At 40.1% G+C, this 16,775-nt stretch overlaps 1 protein-coding gene across 1 annotated transcript in view; it reads right to left on the bottom strand.

Annotated features, from left to right (window-relative positions):
* The window catches only part of pde6a (phosphodiesterase 6A, cGMP-specific, rod, alpha), a 28,165-nt gene extending 11,608 nt beyond the window's left edge, over positions 1-16,557 (bottom strand). The window contains exons 1-13 of the mRNA XM_078261308.1: positions 16,546-16,557; positions 15,656-15,720; positions 14,359-14,425; positions 12,163-12,210; positions 8,746-8,895; positions 7,309-7,452; positions 5,973-6,038; positions 4,918-5,064; positions 4,702-4,809; positions 3,577-3,686; positions 1,649-1,736; positions 773-873; positions 72-179 (exon numbers count right to left, since the gene is read on the bottom strand). Of these exons, the coding sequence (XP_078117434.1) occupies positions 72-179; positions 773-873; positions 1,649-1,736; positions 3,577-3,686; positions 4,702-4,809; positions 4,918-5,064; positions 5,973-6,038; positions 7,309-7,452; positions 8,746-8,895; positions 12,163-12,210; positions 14,359-14,425; positions 15,656-15,720; positions 16,546-16,557 (1,214 nt within the window). The remainder of the gene's footprint in view (positions 1-71; positions 180-772; positions 874-1,648; positions 1,737-3,576; positions 3,687-4,701; positions 4,810-4,917; positions 5,065-5,972; positions 6,039-7,308; positions 7,453-8,745; positions 8,896-12,162; positions 12,211-14,358; positions 14,426-15,655; positions 15,721-16,545) is intronic.
* Between the last annotated feature and the right edge of the window lie 218 nt (positions 16,558-16,775).

Here is a 16,775-nt window from a genome sequence, read left to right as displayed (position 1 = left end):
CCTGCATCTGTGTGTGTGTGTGTGTGTGTGTGTGTGTGTGTGTGTGTGTGTGTGTGTGTGTGCGTGCCTACATGACGATCTCTTTGCGCGTGGTCTCCAGCATCATGTACTTGGTCCAGTCGTTCCAGTTCTCGTAGGTCTTGGACTGGTCCACAATCTTTTGGAACATCGTCCTCTTCCTGCACGGAAAGAACAAAGTACTCCAATACATCTTATCTTTCTTTATTGCCTGTTCTTTACAAGGCATACAGTCTCCTACACATCACATAACTGTCTTTGTTTTGTAGACATTATGTTTAAAAAGGTGGTGGAGCAAACTCCAACAGAAATTCATCCAGGTTTTGCTGTGTTTTGGGACAGACAATGGTAAACAATAGGTAGAATAGACAAAGTGTCTTACTTTTATTCAGTTTTGGTCCCTTTTCCTGCACATCAAAAACACAATATCTTATACATCCATCTATCCTTGTCTGTTATGGTACATATGGAGTAAGAAGTGTGCCTGAATAATGCACTTTTGTGTGGTTAATAAAAGTAAATTAATTAATTGTTGCCTTTTCAAAATCAATCTATAAAGTCAGTGTTTATCTTTTTACTTAAATCATTCTAAAAATTGACACTAAACAAAATGAAATGCCCCTTAAATGTGTCAATAGTTAAAAGGCATTACTCTGTCGTAAATGGCTGACTAAATTGCATTCAAAGCAGTGTAATAATGTATACACAGACTGAGTTACACTAGCTACATGTGTTTAACTGCTGCTGTACTGACTTGAAGTAGAGAGCCAGGTCAGTGGCGATAATGGCGATGTCCATGAGGTGGATGACGGTGTCGTGCTGACGGCGGTTTAGATTCTGATAAATGTTCAACGACTGAAACACCAGAGAAAGTCAAAAAAGTCAAAGAACAGTAATGATACCAGTTAGCTCAAGAAAGTAGAGGGGTGTCTGTCCACAGGTGGAGTGGCAATCGGGAGAGTCGGGACTTTTCTCGGTGGGCCGGTAGTGTTTTGAGGCCACGAGGACCGGTCTGATAATAGTTATACATTGCAAGTTCTTAGCAACGCCATCCGGCGGCCTGGTGTACGGCCACTGAGCCTCTGCTCAACCCGTACAGCGGGCCGCAGCAACCTCTTATTTCAATTCAAACACAGGCTAATCAGAGAGCGCTAAGGGTCACAACCATGTCTGGGATTTTCAAAAATATAGGGGGATCAGTGAGCGGCCCCTCCCCAAATGGCATAGCCCTGGTCGGCCTATGACGTAAAGCAAACGTAAAACAACTCAAAAGGAAGGGCCTGTGGTCTACGAAATTTCCCGGTAGATTTTTTGGTCCCACTCCGCCGCTGGGTCTGTCTATATTCAAAACTAAAGGGGTACGTACTACAGTACTGGACATCAAAATAGTATCCAACAACTGCAGCTGTCCCCATTAGCGAGGCTAAGAATTGTAGGAAAAATTATTGAATGGTAAAAAAACTAAAAGCAAATGTCCTCACAGACAGAGGCTAGTTGAGTGGCTAGCTAAGAGAAGGGTGGGGCTTCAGCTCTTTACATTTAGGACTGTTGTATTGCTTTAAATTGTACAGGTGTTCATGTTCCCACCCCTGTATGCATGTACTGAATGTGTGTGTAAGCTGCAGCATACTTCATCTCTCAGCAGAGTCTTGCCAAACTCCAGATGGTGTCTTTCCAAGATGGAGGAGCCATGAAGCTTCGCCAGAGGATTACCAGACCTGGAAACACACAGACACAGAGAGAGAGAGAGAGAGAGAGAGAGAGAGAGAGAGAGAGAGAGAGAGAGTGTGAGTTGGGAGGTTACTCTGTGATAAATCATGCATGGTAAACTCAGGGTGGGCCTGGCCTGCTGTGTCCACGGCTAATGGCAGCTCTCATTAGCTCATCCATCAGCAGCTGGAGGTGTATCTGGTCAATAGCAGCTCATTGCTGTTCTATGTGTGTGACGTTACCTTCACAGAAAGAGCTGAGGTCAGCTCGTCTGAACACAGGAGGAGTCGCTGCTGTCACCCAAACGTCAATGAAATCAGTCAATTAAAACGGCCTCAGAATAACCACACAGATCGAATTTACAAAATCAGAAAAAAATAAATTGGGTCAAGGCAGCGAGTAATAAATGAAACCATATTTTGAATGCATCATATTGTTTATTTTACTCACTGTTGACGTTGATTGTATAGATTTCTTTCATTCTTTTCAAGATTCATTTGATGTTTGTACCTCAGTTTATATTAAATTCATAGTTTAACTTTGATGGTAGGGATCGACCAATATGGATTTTTTTTTCATCAGCCTTAGCCGATGACCGATACGGGCTGCCGATTTTCTTGAGCCGATATTTGGAGCCGATACTGCTTTTGCTCCCTCAATTTACATCATAAAAATGTAAACCCTGCCACACCGGATTTGTTTTCGGAATCTGCTCTGCCATTTCTTTAAAAATAATAAACAAAAACACAGATCAGTGTCACTTGCAATCATCTTACATTCATATCACCCAAATTATGTGTGCAATGTGCATCATATGGATGGGTGCCCTGCATAGGGTTAACTGTACAAGGGTCAAAAGCTTTCATCAACATCTACAACACAGCCTTGATGACGCATTGCTTGCTGACATATTATAAGACAGATATAATCAGGTCATCACAACATGTCCTTTGTCAACACATTTAAATAATTTAAGAAAACAATAAACCTGAAAAGTAGCCATTGAAATAAAGTGATTGATTTGTAATTTAAGACTGCCATGGTGCTGGAAGCCTGCCGGGGAGGGGCAGTGCATGGTCTGCACGTGAACTGCAGCGTCTCCAGCAACACAGAGCTGCCTGTGGACGCCTGTCTGTAAATAATGCCGGGAAAAAACTATTTGCAGCATACAGTGCAACATAAAGCAAACATAAAATAACATTAGCAGAGTCAAACAGACTCTGCAGCACGGCATGATGAACAAGCATAATCTTTAGAACAGCAATCATAATCAAGATCAGAACAAAGAAAATCACTCGAGCTACAGCTACATGCAGGTTCTGTATTGTATTGTGCAGGCTCTTTGTTTAAAGGACTTGCTACTCAGCTGGTGTGTTTTTGCCTCAGTAGCCTTTATGTTCTCATTCATCAAACTCTGAAGCCAATTATTGTGACAGCCTCAGTGTTCTCACACTGATTCTAATATTTGCAGTTTGATGAATCCTAAGAAGAGGCTACAACGCCTTAAAAAATTGAAACATGCAGACAGAAGCTAAATAAATACAGTTTAGCAGCAACAACCACAAATAAATATAAACAGAAATCATGTAAACACAAAGCATTACATAACTAACCAATAGGTGTAAAGTCAAGTCACGTCCATTTTAAATTACATAGGCCAAAGTCACAAAGGACAGTCAAGTTCAGAAATGACTTCTAAATTATTAGCTACATCTAAAACTGCTTTTCAAAAATACAAATCAAATGTATGTTTTAATTCAGACACGCTCAAGCTGGAAGTCCCTGCAGGCATCAAACCTGTCAACAACATGCTGAAACACCCCCTTCTTCTCCCCCTGAAGCTCTTACTTCATCTGGTAGAGGTTGTTGGTTCCTCTGTGGTCAATATCGTGGCAGAGACCGGCGGTCACCATGGCCATGCACTCCAGGTCTGTGTAGTAACGCTTTAGATCACCTGTCTAAGAACACAAACACAAACGAGTCAGAAAGAGAGAGAGAGTTACAGTTATTTACACGGTCAAGTTAGGTATGAGTTTGATATCACAAATGAGAATATGCATGCCATTGCAGCACATAAACAAATGCAGCCATTTGAACTGGTTAAAAATACACACACACACACACACACACACACACACACACACACACACACACATGCTGCATTCATAGACATCGGAAAAACATTTTTCCGAGTGAAAACGTCATCATTCACGTCCCTTCCTGTGGGAATCAGAGGCGGGAAACTCGTGCTACATTTTGCTAACCGAGTTTCCCAGTTGGTGACGCGCTGTTGACAACTGACGTTTGATGTAGGCCAGTGTTTGAACTATACCGTGGCCTTCGGGGCCTTTTTTCTGCAATGGGGAAGTAAAAATCTTACTGACTACATTTAAACCACTTGCATTTGCGTTATTATTATTATTTGTATACAGTTATGGTTGTATAAGCTTTCTCTGTATGTTGTACTTGCTGCTGCAACAAATCATCTCTCTCATTGGGTTCGGAAACAGCAAAACAAAAACAAATGTCAGTTTCTCAGAGCAGTTATTCATCTTTAGACATACAGTTTATATAATATAATGTCTGCATGGTTACACAACTTGACTGCATGTTTTGTGTGTATTTTCCTGTTGTGATCAGTCTTTCCATGCTGTGGAAAGGTTTAGCGGTACTCTCTGCTGTCTGTACACACACACACACACACACACACACACACACACACACACACACAAACCCACCCACCCACCCACCCACTCACTCACTCAGTTTTTGTATATATATATATATATATATATATATATACTTTTCATTATCTCATTCCAGATGAGGGAATGAAAGAGGAGGAGAAAGAATGTCACTTTGGATCACAGAGAGGGGGAAGAACAGGAAAGATGAAAGATGATGAGGAGGAGGAGAAGACTGAGAGCAGGAGGTGAGGGATTGATGAGTTATACTTATATGTGCGTGTCTCACCATCAGCAGGGTGAACATGGTCTGTCCCACGTTGAATCCATGTCTCCAGTTGTGGTAGGTGATCCTCCTGTAGCCTTTACTGAGAGAGTATATGAACTTCACCAGGGCCTGCACAACACAGGGTTTTTCTGCTTTTAACTTATCTTTGCATGACAGTAAAAAGAATGCAGCCCAACTAATTTAACTAACAAATTCATTATCTAACCACGCACTCACCTCTCTGGGAATGTGAAACTTGTCCACCACTTTAAGTTCGTAGTACATCTGGATGCCACATTTCACAAGGTCCAGTTCGGTGTGATGAAAGTCATAGAAGTGAAACTCAAAGAGCTCAACTTTCTTTGAGTCTGGCAGGACCTCTGACTGTGGAACAGAGATAGACAAATATATTCATGCTTTAGATGTTTCTTGTGGCTTGATGTGGATCTTGGTGTGAACATTGTCACATCTAGAATAAATAAACACAGAACTGTCCTGTATTAAGGTGGAAAAATGAGGAGTCTTAAGGCCCTGATACACCAACCAGACGGGCCGACCGTCGGCAGAAAAGGCAGTCGGACTGATCAGTCGGGTCCCCGAGGTCCAAAAAATGCCTCAGGACACACTGAGGCGACGCCGACTGCGCGAAATGTAATACGTCTCCATAGCAGCAGGCGGCGCTACTCTATATTGTCCCCCAAAAAATGAAAACCGGCAGCTGATTGGACGAACGCGTCACGTGGGTTTTTTTTCCCCGGAAATTCACAGCCAGACTGTCATGGCAGCTTGTTCAGAATACGATCTCATATTGTACTAAAATAGTTCACCACAACGTGTTTCTGAAAACATTTTAAGCGAGAAATAGGCCATGCAGTTTCTGAATCTGTCTTCATTTCAGATCAACAAAGGTCCGTTTAAAAGATTTTCGTCAGATTTTGAGCCATTTGAGGGCGAGTCCCGACTGCCCTGTCTCTGACTGAACATGTCGGGTCGGCCAAAATGAAGGCCGACGGCACGGAACACACCGAACAGACTCGAGTCACCGACCTCGCCAGACGTTCCGACGGCCGATTATCGGCGTGGTGTGTCTCCTCTATTACAGAACAACCAAAATTTCGCAGGTTTGATCTGTAAAGTCGGTATAATGTCCTCATCACTCATATCACACTCCCACCTGTTTCTTTCTACCCTCACAGAATAATGTTGCACCGTGGGAAATGCATTTATTTGTGCATGGATGATCAGATTTAAAGACATTTTGAAACACAAGCTGGATGTGTCTTGTTGTTTACCAGAATCTCTTGGAGCTCCTCCTCCTCACACTCATCCGGTTCCTTCCCCCATCTCGTCCTGGTGTCCTGGGAAAACACACAAGATCAGCGCTCACCTTGGATGAAATGGTTTAGCATCAATCACCTGACTCCTGATCTGAGGTCAAAGCGGGTCACCTTTCTCTGCTTTTGTTCTCTCAGTCTCTCTCTGTCCACTGACAAATCACCTCATAAAAAACCTGACAGCTTATTTCAGCTTATAAACAATGCTCTCCTCCTGTTTATGTCATCCATATCAACCGACTGGTTTGAGAGTGACCGGTTTTGTTCCATCTAGCACAAATATCAACGGATAAAGCATGGATTCATTCACTGTGTAAATAGGGTGTTCTGTCTCATGTTCCCATATTTAGTTGAAAATACATTCTTCATCTTATCCTTGGAGCACTGAATGTGGTTTTTATTTTTGTTTTAAACCAAAACCCCGATGCCCCTTATTTAAACATAAAAACTATTAACATTTTCTTTGCTGAAATTGTAATTAAAGGACAAACGTCTGGTTACAAATCTGTCAAATGTGCTATTATTGTAGTCTTACATATTTTCTTCCCCTTAAATTAAACTTTACTCTCTAAGCTTTGACCCTTGTGTTGTCTTCCCGTCGACCGTGCAACTTTTAGGTTTTCTGGGTCAAAATTAAAAATGTAAACTTTTTTTCTGAGGCTTTTGTCACTTTTTTTCGATGTTTGCTGATTTTTTTCTGCGTTTTTGTGACTTTTTGTTGTTGTTTTTCCCCACGTTTTTGAAGCTTTTTTTTTTTTTTCTACATTTTTGAAGCTTTTTTCAGCATTCTTTTATCAATTGTTTTCTTCAAATGCTTTAAAATTTAATAAAACACCAAAATTAAATGAAAATAGTGTACTGGTGATTTCATTTACTTGTGAAGAGCGTTGCAGGGAACCATGCACGTTATTTCTTTTTGACAATTTAGTTTGAAAGAAACCGAAATTCCTGATATAGAAACTTTTTTTTTTTAAATGGGTAAATGTTGACTCGAGGACAACAAGAGGGTTAGTTCATGTGGGACATGAGATATGTCTGTTGTTCTTATAGCCACTTTTACATATTGTAGGAAAGGAAAGTAATGCAAAAATTACACGTCATTTCACAAGGCTTACCAACCTGCCAAAAGTACAATGATGTGGGAAAAACTAAAATCTAGAAAAAAAAGTGCAATGTTCTAGTAGGACTGAAATATAAACATATTCAATCCAAAAGTCTTCGTTAGTCTTCATTTCAGCGATATATTAATCCCTGTAGAGAACCAGGGAACCTCTTTCCACATGTTTGTACTAACCAGAATGTCCTGGATTTCATCCTTGCGACACTTGACATGGTACATCACCATGTCCTGGAAGATGTCCTTCCTGTTCTCCAGCTTGTTCATCTTGTCGTAGGTGTCGGTGTTCAGCACCGACCAGCCCAGGAACTGAGTCAGAGACTGGACACAGGTGTGTGGGTGTGTGTGTGTGTGTGTGTGTGAGAGGGACAGAGAGAGACAGCGAGAGAGAGAGCGAGAGTTAACAGCCCATTACTGGTGGCAGGTGTCAGGAAAACATTTAAAAGGAAAAGGTAGGCAACACTCTCTTTCTGTCTCTTCAGCCATGGTGGCCATCACTGCTCAAGCTAACTGCCTTCTACAGTCCTAAACCGAGTGAAAACATACTGTAAATGCATCACTTACCGTCAGTGGGTCGGAAGTAGAGCTGGTCAATATATCGATATTATATATTAATATGAGACTAGATATCGTCTTAGATTTTGGATATCGTAATATCGTAATGTGGCATAAGTGGTGTCTTTTCCTGGTTTTAAACGCTGCATTACAGTAGAGTGATGTCATTACCAGACTGTTGTAACTGTTCTATTATTTGCCTTTAGTCATTATATCCACATTACTGATGATTATTTATAAAAAAAAATCTCATTGTGTAAATATTTTGTGAAAGCACCATTAGTCATCACTACAATATCATCATGTCAAAAATATCGTGATATTTGATTTTCTCCATATCGCCATCAGTAGATGTATATGCACAGGAAAAAACATTTACAGTATCAAAAGTACAAGTACTTATTGTTATTGACCTATTACTATGGGTGCATTCATGTTTTTTGTTACTACTTTATATCCTGTTGGGAAGTATAATCTATAACCATTTATTGCATTTTACATGTTGACCATATGTTTTGTACAGTAAAATCTTAATCTGCAAAGTAACGACTGTACTGTAGGTGTTAAATAAATGTAGTGGAGCACAAAGTAATGACACAAATCTGCTTCTTGTGGCTCAAGGAAAGTACAAGTACCTCAAAATTGTCCTTGAGCAAATAGTACTTAGTTACTTTCCACTGTTTGACAAACGTTACCACACACTATTTGTTAAAACATCCAATCTAAAAGCTTTGTAAACTGTTGGTCAAATACATTTAGCAGTAGAGCAATTCATTATTAACAAATCATACCCAAATGTCAATTATTTGTATCCCTAAAAACGACTTTGATTTTATGGAACAGTGTAGGATCAAAATGCCCTGTTGTGTATTATAAACTGAATTCTGAGCAGTGAGGCAGATCGAGAAACTTCAGTAAAAAGCCTCCAGGCCCAATGATAAATAATGCAGACACTCAGAATGGCCTGAGTGTATTTATAAACCAATGACTCAGTGCTGCCACACACACACACACACACACACACACATACACACACACACACACACAAACAGCCTGTACCTCCATCAGCGTTTCGTCCTGTTCATCAAAGGGTTTCCCATCTTTCCTGTTATAGAACGTGGCCACGCCCACTATCTCCTCCTTCTTGTTGACGATTGGCATAGACAGGATGTTCTTAATGGTCCAGCCGGAGTCGTCCAGAGGCCCTTTCTGTGCACGTAAACACACACACACACACACACACACACACACACACACACACACACACACACACACACACACACACACACACACATACACATTGAATTACATTCAACTATAAATGAGAATATAGTTACTTTGATATGTTTGAGACAGTAATATAGGGACTTATTTTCTACTGGGAACACTCTTTTATACTGACGAGTGTAATAAAGAAAGCAGGAACCCTGCAGAAATGTAATGTGACCTTCTACATTCACAAGAAACATGAGGGAATCAATAATTCACCTGCTCTCTGCCCCCAAAATCTGAACATACTGCCAGAGTATTAAAGTCTTACTTTTTTTGTTTTTAAATGGGCTCTTAGTGAACTGCTGCAGCACTTCACCGAGTGGGCATGTTTAAAGCTTGGATTATATTGTCAAGAACTACAAAAAACTAGAAAATAGAATCATTTTATCATTCACTGGAAAACTGTGCATCTTAACAAAATTAAATGAAAACTACCATGTAGAAAAATGAAAACATCAAAGGTTTGTTCCTTCGTCATGGATATCTGGCCGAACACAGTTCTTTACAGCAGTTGAATGGGGTTTGATAATGAGAAATGTTTCAGCAGTCTAAAACCTCCCCTTAGAAGCAAGTTAACGTATCTACAATAGCACCATTTCATACAAAATGCACCCTAAAGTGATTTTACGCATAAGTACAGCAACAGAAAAGAGGGGGAAAAGAGATCAGCAGCAGCACTAAAATTAGCAGACACCTCTTTTGAGAGGGACTACTGTATTTTGCACACTTTTGTGTTCAGTGGTCAAATAGGAAACAAATGCAAAAAGCAATGCACACTATAATTCTCGAATGAATACATATTATATGTTCATGGGAGCATTATCAGACTCTACAGTATGTTTATGTCTCATACAGGAAAAGAAAGCATCAGAGATATAATGCACACAGCTTGTCCCAGATCCATTTAATATAATACAGTAACTAAACAGGTTTTCAGTATGCTCACACTGGAAAACTGTCAAAATGACGCATCAAGACAATTTTTGAGTGTGCTGTTGATGCACAATATTCCTTTACGATGCACAAAGGAAATGGATAAGCTGCTCACAGCTGGACAAATCTGACAGTAAGATTCCAAAGTTGCAGTGTGATTGAAATCCGACGCTGCACATTTACAAATATCGTATCATTTCCTGTTAGGTATAAAATGGTGGAATATGTTGGCTTTTTTGTATACTGTACGTATAGCTCAAACTATATACTTTGATAATTAGTATGTAGCATGGATGGATTAGGGACCCACAGTCAAAAGAGCAGATAGACTGGTAGACAGATAGAATGCTGGTTTGTTGCACAGCAACTCAGTGGTTCTTTTTTACTTTTTTCAATAATGTAGCCCTTTTGAAATATTTTCTCAGCCAAGTACCCCCTTGAACAGCACAAAACATTTTTGTTAAACTAAAAAAACTTATTATATATGAATTTAAAGAGGTAAAATACAGCGCTGCGCCGGTTTAGGATAAACAACAACCTTGTATCTGAAAAACAATAATGGTAAATGCTAGCCTACATTTCAAATGTTTAGAATCCATCACTGAATTCATTCGTTCTTATAGTAGAATTATTTTAGGAATAATGCATTAAAAAATCTCACGTACACCCTGCAATACTCCAAAGTACCCCCTTTTGAGAAACGCTGTTTTACGTGACTCTAACTCTTCCTTAGCTTGCTAGGCATTTTTCAAAGTTTGCTTTGGGCATTTTTAGGCCTTTTTTCAAAAGGACAGCTGAAGACATGAAAGGGGAGAGAGAGGGGGAACGGCATGTAACAAAGGGCCGCAGGTCAGAGCCGAACCCGGGCCCGCTGTCTCGAGGAGCAAACCTCTATATATGCACGCCCGCTCTACCAACTGAGCTATCCGGGAGTCCAGGAATGGTCGATTTTAAGTTAACAATCAGACTCTAATTGTCAGCAGTGCATGACTAGGATCCATGTATGAGCAGGCACAATGGCATTCAGAAACAGAGTATAATAATAAGGATAAATACAATGGGTGCTTCATATCCCTCAGGAAACTAGTTTACATTAAGAAGAGCAGAGAATGAGGAACATTCATCCAGTTTGGGCTGTATGGCAGAATCGTTCCTTGTTCCCTGGTGGTCTCTTATGGTTCACGAGAGCCCATTATATAGCTAAATTACTTTTTGAATACATTATTCCAACATATACTCTCAGTTCTATTTCGTTCACATCACTCAAGAGTGAAGGCTCACATATAATGTCATTACTGTAATCTGACTGCGATATGCTAATGTCAACTATTACTTTGCATAAAAAATCAGATTACAGATAAAGGGGCAAAATTGCTCTCTTCTGCCACGGCAACAACTAGTCTAGAGGTCCATAAATGAATATATAAACGTGCTGTTGGCGGTACTATATGTAGGCATTCCTGGATAAATAAATGCATACGAACAAATAATAGGAATCCAAATAATGCGATACTGGTTGCGGATGGTCATCTTTGTACTGCGTTTTGGATAAACGTGTTTGCCAAGTGAATAAATGTAAATATATAACTGTTAATAATTAGTATACTTTCATTTACTTGCATATTGATTAAAATTGTTAGCAAAGTAGCAACAGTTTAATACGTTACTTTTGTAGTCATCTAAAGAGGCTGGAGGAATTGACAACTGTGTCAGAAAGCTGAAGTTTGGTTTTAATTTTACATTTATTTTTACCTTCCCTGTAGAAAGAAATGTTTTAGCTACTGCACCTTCTTTTCACTAGTCAATTACACAACATCTTCTAAAGAGCACACTATAGACTTGACACCAGACCCTTCTCAGTTGTAACTGAGAGTGGGTCTGGGGAAGGTTCATTCACAGCTCATTTCCAAAGGGGCGTAACCAACGGGTGCCGCTCAAATGCCTCTGGGCGCAATTGGATAGTCCTTCAACCAATCGGACCAACGATCCGGGTGACGTAGCAGCGACAGCGACATCAACGGGTTGCTGCACTTCGGTGGCCGTCATGTTGAATGTAAACAAAAAGCTGCTCGCCATCGCTGCACTATCATCATCGTGTAAAGCCCGCCTCAACGGTTGTGATTGGTGCTTCAGTTAGGAAAAATTGGAAATGGGCTTGAATGGGCTTCTTGCAGAGCAAAATCTCAAATTTGCCAGAAGTTCGTCAGGGTTTTCCCAGGCTACTTAACCAGTGCTTCCTTGAGAAACAAAAAAAAGGTGCAGCCATCTTACCTGGAAATTGAAAAAATCATCTTCGGCTGCATTCATTATGTTACAAATCTGTGGGAAAAAGGGAAATAAGAAGAGGTAAAGTTGAGGATGATGACATTTGATGAGAGTTGCTGCGATGTGAGAAGGGTTGATTTTAGTTTAGGTGATAACAAAAACACGTATACTGCGAATTTAAAACCAAAAGGAATTCCCAGTTTAATAGTAGTTGGGGTTTGGCAGGAATAAGAATAAGAAAGTGGCTAGAAGAGCAGGACATCTTTGTTCAAATGTTCTCACATGAACACTCCACCTTCACCTTTCTGGGTCGAAGGACCACATGTTCATATGTTATGTTCAGAAGTTGACAGAGTTGTATCGCCCCACAGTGAATCTATTCAAAACCCCTTGTGTCACTTCCAAAACCATTAGTGTCAATCTGACATGTCTTTTTCCCCTCAATTTATAAAAAGGTGGCTCAGTGGAGAAATCAATTTTTCACCTTTTACATGATGCAGAAGAGGAAAAAAGGGAGAAGATGAGGGAGGGAGGAAAGATGATATAGAGTTGAAAAATGATAGGCGGCAAAGACAATGAGAGGACAGGATGGGAGGAGGACAGACGGGATGAAGCAGAAGGAGGGATAGACGAGTGACGGCAGGCTCAGCGGTTTGGGAAAAGCACAGTGATTAATTACAACGGCTGCAGAAATTACAATTATACATCACGGCAGCGTGTGGCTGAACACTTTTCATTTCCACAACGGTGTGCACACTGACAACTGTGTAATAAGGCCTAATGGCGTTCTGCTCGACTGACCACCCGCAGCTTCCGTTGGAGATGTTTTGGAAATAAAAGATATTTAAAAAGGACACTGGTTTTACAGTACATGCACTCCTGCACAGAGGAAATGAACTTTCTTCTCTAAAAGTCAGAGTGAGGAATTAGGGTTTTCTTCTAAACTAAAAGTTTTGGTACTCACTGATTTTCAAAACAGATTCAATCTCTCAAATAAAGATGGGTTTTTATAGACTTTTTTCCTGTCAGCCATCCTAATGCTCACAATTAGTGATTGGGTAAAGATAAGATGTCACAAAGCTATGAATATAACTGGATGGATCTAAATTATGATCCTTAGTCCCGCTTTCTAATGTCCATTAATATATGCTAGACTAATCTCAATAATTAGTGCCTCCAGGAGTTTTTCATTATCTTATTATCTTAAGTATTATTACATACCACTATTATTATTATTATTATTATTATTATTATTATTAGAACTACATTTGCAGCAGAATTCCTGCAACAAAATTTGAGACAATTTTGGGGATTTTGGGATCAACTGTTACAAGATTTTTAAGTCAGCTGCAGATGTTAAATGTGTTTAAAAGGGCAGTTGTTTAGAGAGCACACTGATAATCATAACATGCAATATAATGCACTGAGAGTGAACATTAATTTAGTAGGAAAGCTGTTGAATTGAGTCATTAGCCGCCAATCCTGCGGTTAGCTAGTCAGGAATTTCACTTTTCCCCGTATGTTTCTACCTACGGTAGTTGATGAAATTGCCAATTCACGCAGGACTGACTAATAAATGTTCACTGTTGGACATTTATTTGTTGTAGCACAAAACCTTTGATTTCAAGGACCTTAAGAGGTGCTGAAAATTCCTTCTATTGGCTGTTGGCGATCTCCACAGTTGATGACTTGACTTGTTGAACTCTCTGCAGTTCTGACCGTGCCGAATATGATCAGAGCAACACACTCTGTGCCTATGATTAAAATCTGTAAATCCCTCACACTGACATTTAAAGTCCCAAATGGACCCCGTGTTGGGATCTCCGCTCTCGTTTGATCAAATCTGCTTAAAATTGGCCAGAAATTACTGTCTTGTATCATCAGATAGTTTGTTGTTATTACTACACTTAAGTGCATCACGCCCCTGCAGAACAGAGCTGTCACTGTTCAACCTGCTCGCTGGCCATTTATGGGATGGGAACTTGTTTCATTTTGCACTGTTTAATTAATGAATTGTTAACGGTTGAGATAACATGATGCTGCTAGATCATTCTGTCACGGTACGAGAATGTTCTTGTGACACAAACTACATTTGAGCTATTATGATCATTTCACAATTTTGTATGAGATGTGTTCAAAATCTCAGAGCAATCATAAAATAAAGGAGGAGGATAGGAGCTCTACAGAAAAGCAGACACTGACCAGTCCAGTCTCTGCTACATAGGTAGGTAAACCGCTGACCAGGACCCAGTGATCTGCTGGAGGATTCCTGGGGATGAACACAACATGACAAGTAGAAAACTCAACTGTTTGAAAAACAACCTGAAAACAAAATAATCATGTAAATGACTTTCCTGTTGGGTGTTAATACAAATGTCACGTTCAATGTACACAGGTGAGATTAATCTGCATGTTTGAACAGTAGTTATTACTGTTTACAAGAGCAGCAATGTTGGAGAATTGAAAACAAGCAAAGGTAGATGCTAAGGTTATCCTTCACGAGGTAAAACATAACCATGTTTGGTTTTGTGAGGGAGGAAGAGACGTCACTAATATCCTGTTGTTATCTCTCTGATGACCATTTTCCAGTCACCTTAAACGTGCGGCATTGTGTGTATCTTTGAGTTCTAACAAACGGTTAAATGCGTTTCCTTCCTGATAAAACATTTGCATTTTTCTTAAAACGTTAAAACCTTCATTGTTTACTTGCTTGCAGTCTTCTTGCCTGACTTTGTGTTCGCATCGCATCGTTTCTTGGAAACGTCACGGCCCCACTGTACATCAGCGTGATAGTGTAATTGGCAGGAATGTGCAGTGTTCACCACGTAGATGTGCGTCCAAAGTGCACAACAACAAACAAAACGGCGGCCCACACATTAAGGCCACGTCCACACGTACCAAAACGTTTTTTCCCCGTCTACCCTGGTATCGTTTCAAGAATGTTTGCGTCCAAACGGATCCATTTGTAAATGACTCAACACGCTACTTCATATTCCAGGCCTATAGGTGGTGCTGTTTCTGCTACAGAAATTCAACAAAAATGGAGAAGAAGAGGCGGAGCATGCACATAAAGCTTGCGCGCTGTATACAAACAGACAGTAGAAGAAGAAACCAAACAGCCCTGGTAACCCTTATAGGCTCAATATCTTCTCCAGCAGGAACACAAGTAGGTAGCCCGCCATTGTTGTTGTTATGAGACGTCGTCGCGGGGTAAGAGGTCGAGGGGGTGTGGTGATGACATCATCGATACGCAAATATGCGGCTTCGCCGTCCAAACGTTTTCGAATGTTTTCACCTTGGGACCAGGTTTCAAAAAAGTGCGTCTTCAGGCAGTGCGTTTACAGGATTCATTTGGACGATCGGCCAAAACGATGCAAAACGTGCGTTTACACCGAAAAGCGTTTCCGTGTGGATGGCCCCTGAAGAATTGCTTCGTAGCATGACTACTGGTCAAACACTTCACAGGTTATGTTTAAACTAGAGCTCTTTCGTGACTTACGGTATGACTTTGATGTCCTCTTTGCCATGCAGGATGTAGTCAATCAGTTTGTAGAAGATAATTTCCTTGAAAAGACACACAAATTTAAAATTAGAGAGCCATGAAATGCTCCCGACACAGAGCACTTATAGAGTATCTCATCGTATTGCATGACAATATTGACACTTAATTAACGTCAGACAAAAATGTAATAGTTGTTTTTATATTATTAGTTATTTGTATGCAAAAATAAATACCATTTATGGTCACTGCATGCACACATGTTTGTGGACTTAACCCTAATAAAAAAATATAAAAAAACATTGACCCAAACTTGAATCTAGCCAAAATACTTTCAACCTAATCCAAACAAAACTGAAAGTCAAAAGTCTAACTAGCGGCCCTGAGAGATTGCAGTGCTCATTACATCCCACAGTGGGAAAATGTTGGACAGAACAAACAACATACTGTACTGATAATTTAGCTATTCCTAAAGCTGATCTCAAGTTTGTCTTGAGGGTGGCGATGGATTAAAGTCATTGACCCATTACAACCAAAAAAGTAAGGCGGTGGGCAGTGGTGGCCTACAGGTTAAAGACACAAGCTTCTGACCGGGATGTCGTCAGTTCAATCCCCAGACTGACCAGATAAAATCTGGGTGGGGAAGTTGAAATTACCACCACTGAGGTTCCACTGAGCAAAGCCCTTAAGATGCTCAGTGGCCAGCAGATCAGACTGTGTAAGGTATAAATGTGTAACTGAGCAGGACACATGGAAATATAGCCACTAGTTGTTGATATCTTGGAAAATTAGTGCTGATGGTGGTGACAGAAATAAAGTCACAAAAAAAAAAAAAAGATTAAACCTCTGTGGAACATTGCATGGACATTCTTCATAGGTTTTAGAGTTACCTTCTGGTGCATAAGTGAGGTTCAAGGGGACATTTTGAACTGATGGTAACTAATAACTAGTGCTGTCAAACGATTAAAATATAGAATTGCGATTAATCACATTAATGTCATAGTTAACTCGCAATTAATCGCACATCTTTATCTATTCTAAATGTCCCTTGAGTTCTTTTTGTCCCATTATTTTTTCTCATTTTAATGCTCTTATCATGGAAAAGTGGATCAGCCTGGCT

The sequence above is a fragment of the Sander vitreus genome, chromosome 10 (assembly GCF_031162955.1).
Source record: "Sander vitreus isolate 19-12246 chromosome 10, sanVit1, whole genome shotgun sequence".
Classification (NCBI taxonomy): domain Eukaryota; kingdom Metazoa; phylum Chordata; class Actinopteri; order Perciformes; family Percidae; genus Sander; species Sander vitreus.
The sequence above is the reverse complement of the archived record's forward strand: the minus strand, read 5'-3'. Positions and strand labels throughout refer to the sequence as shown.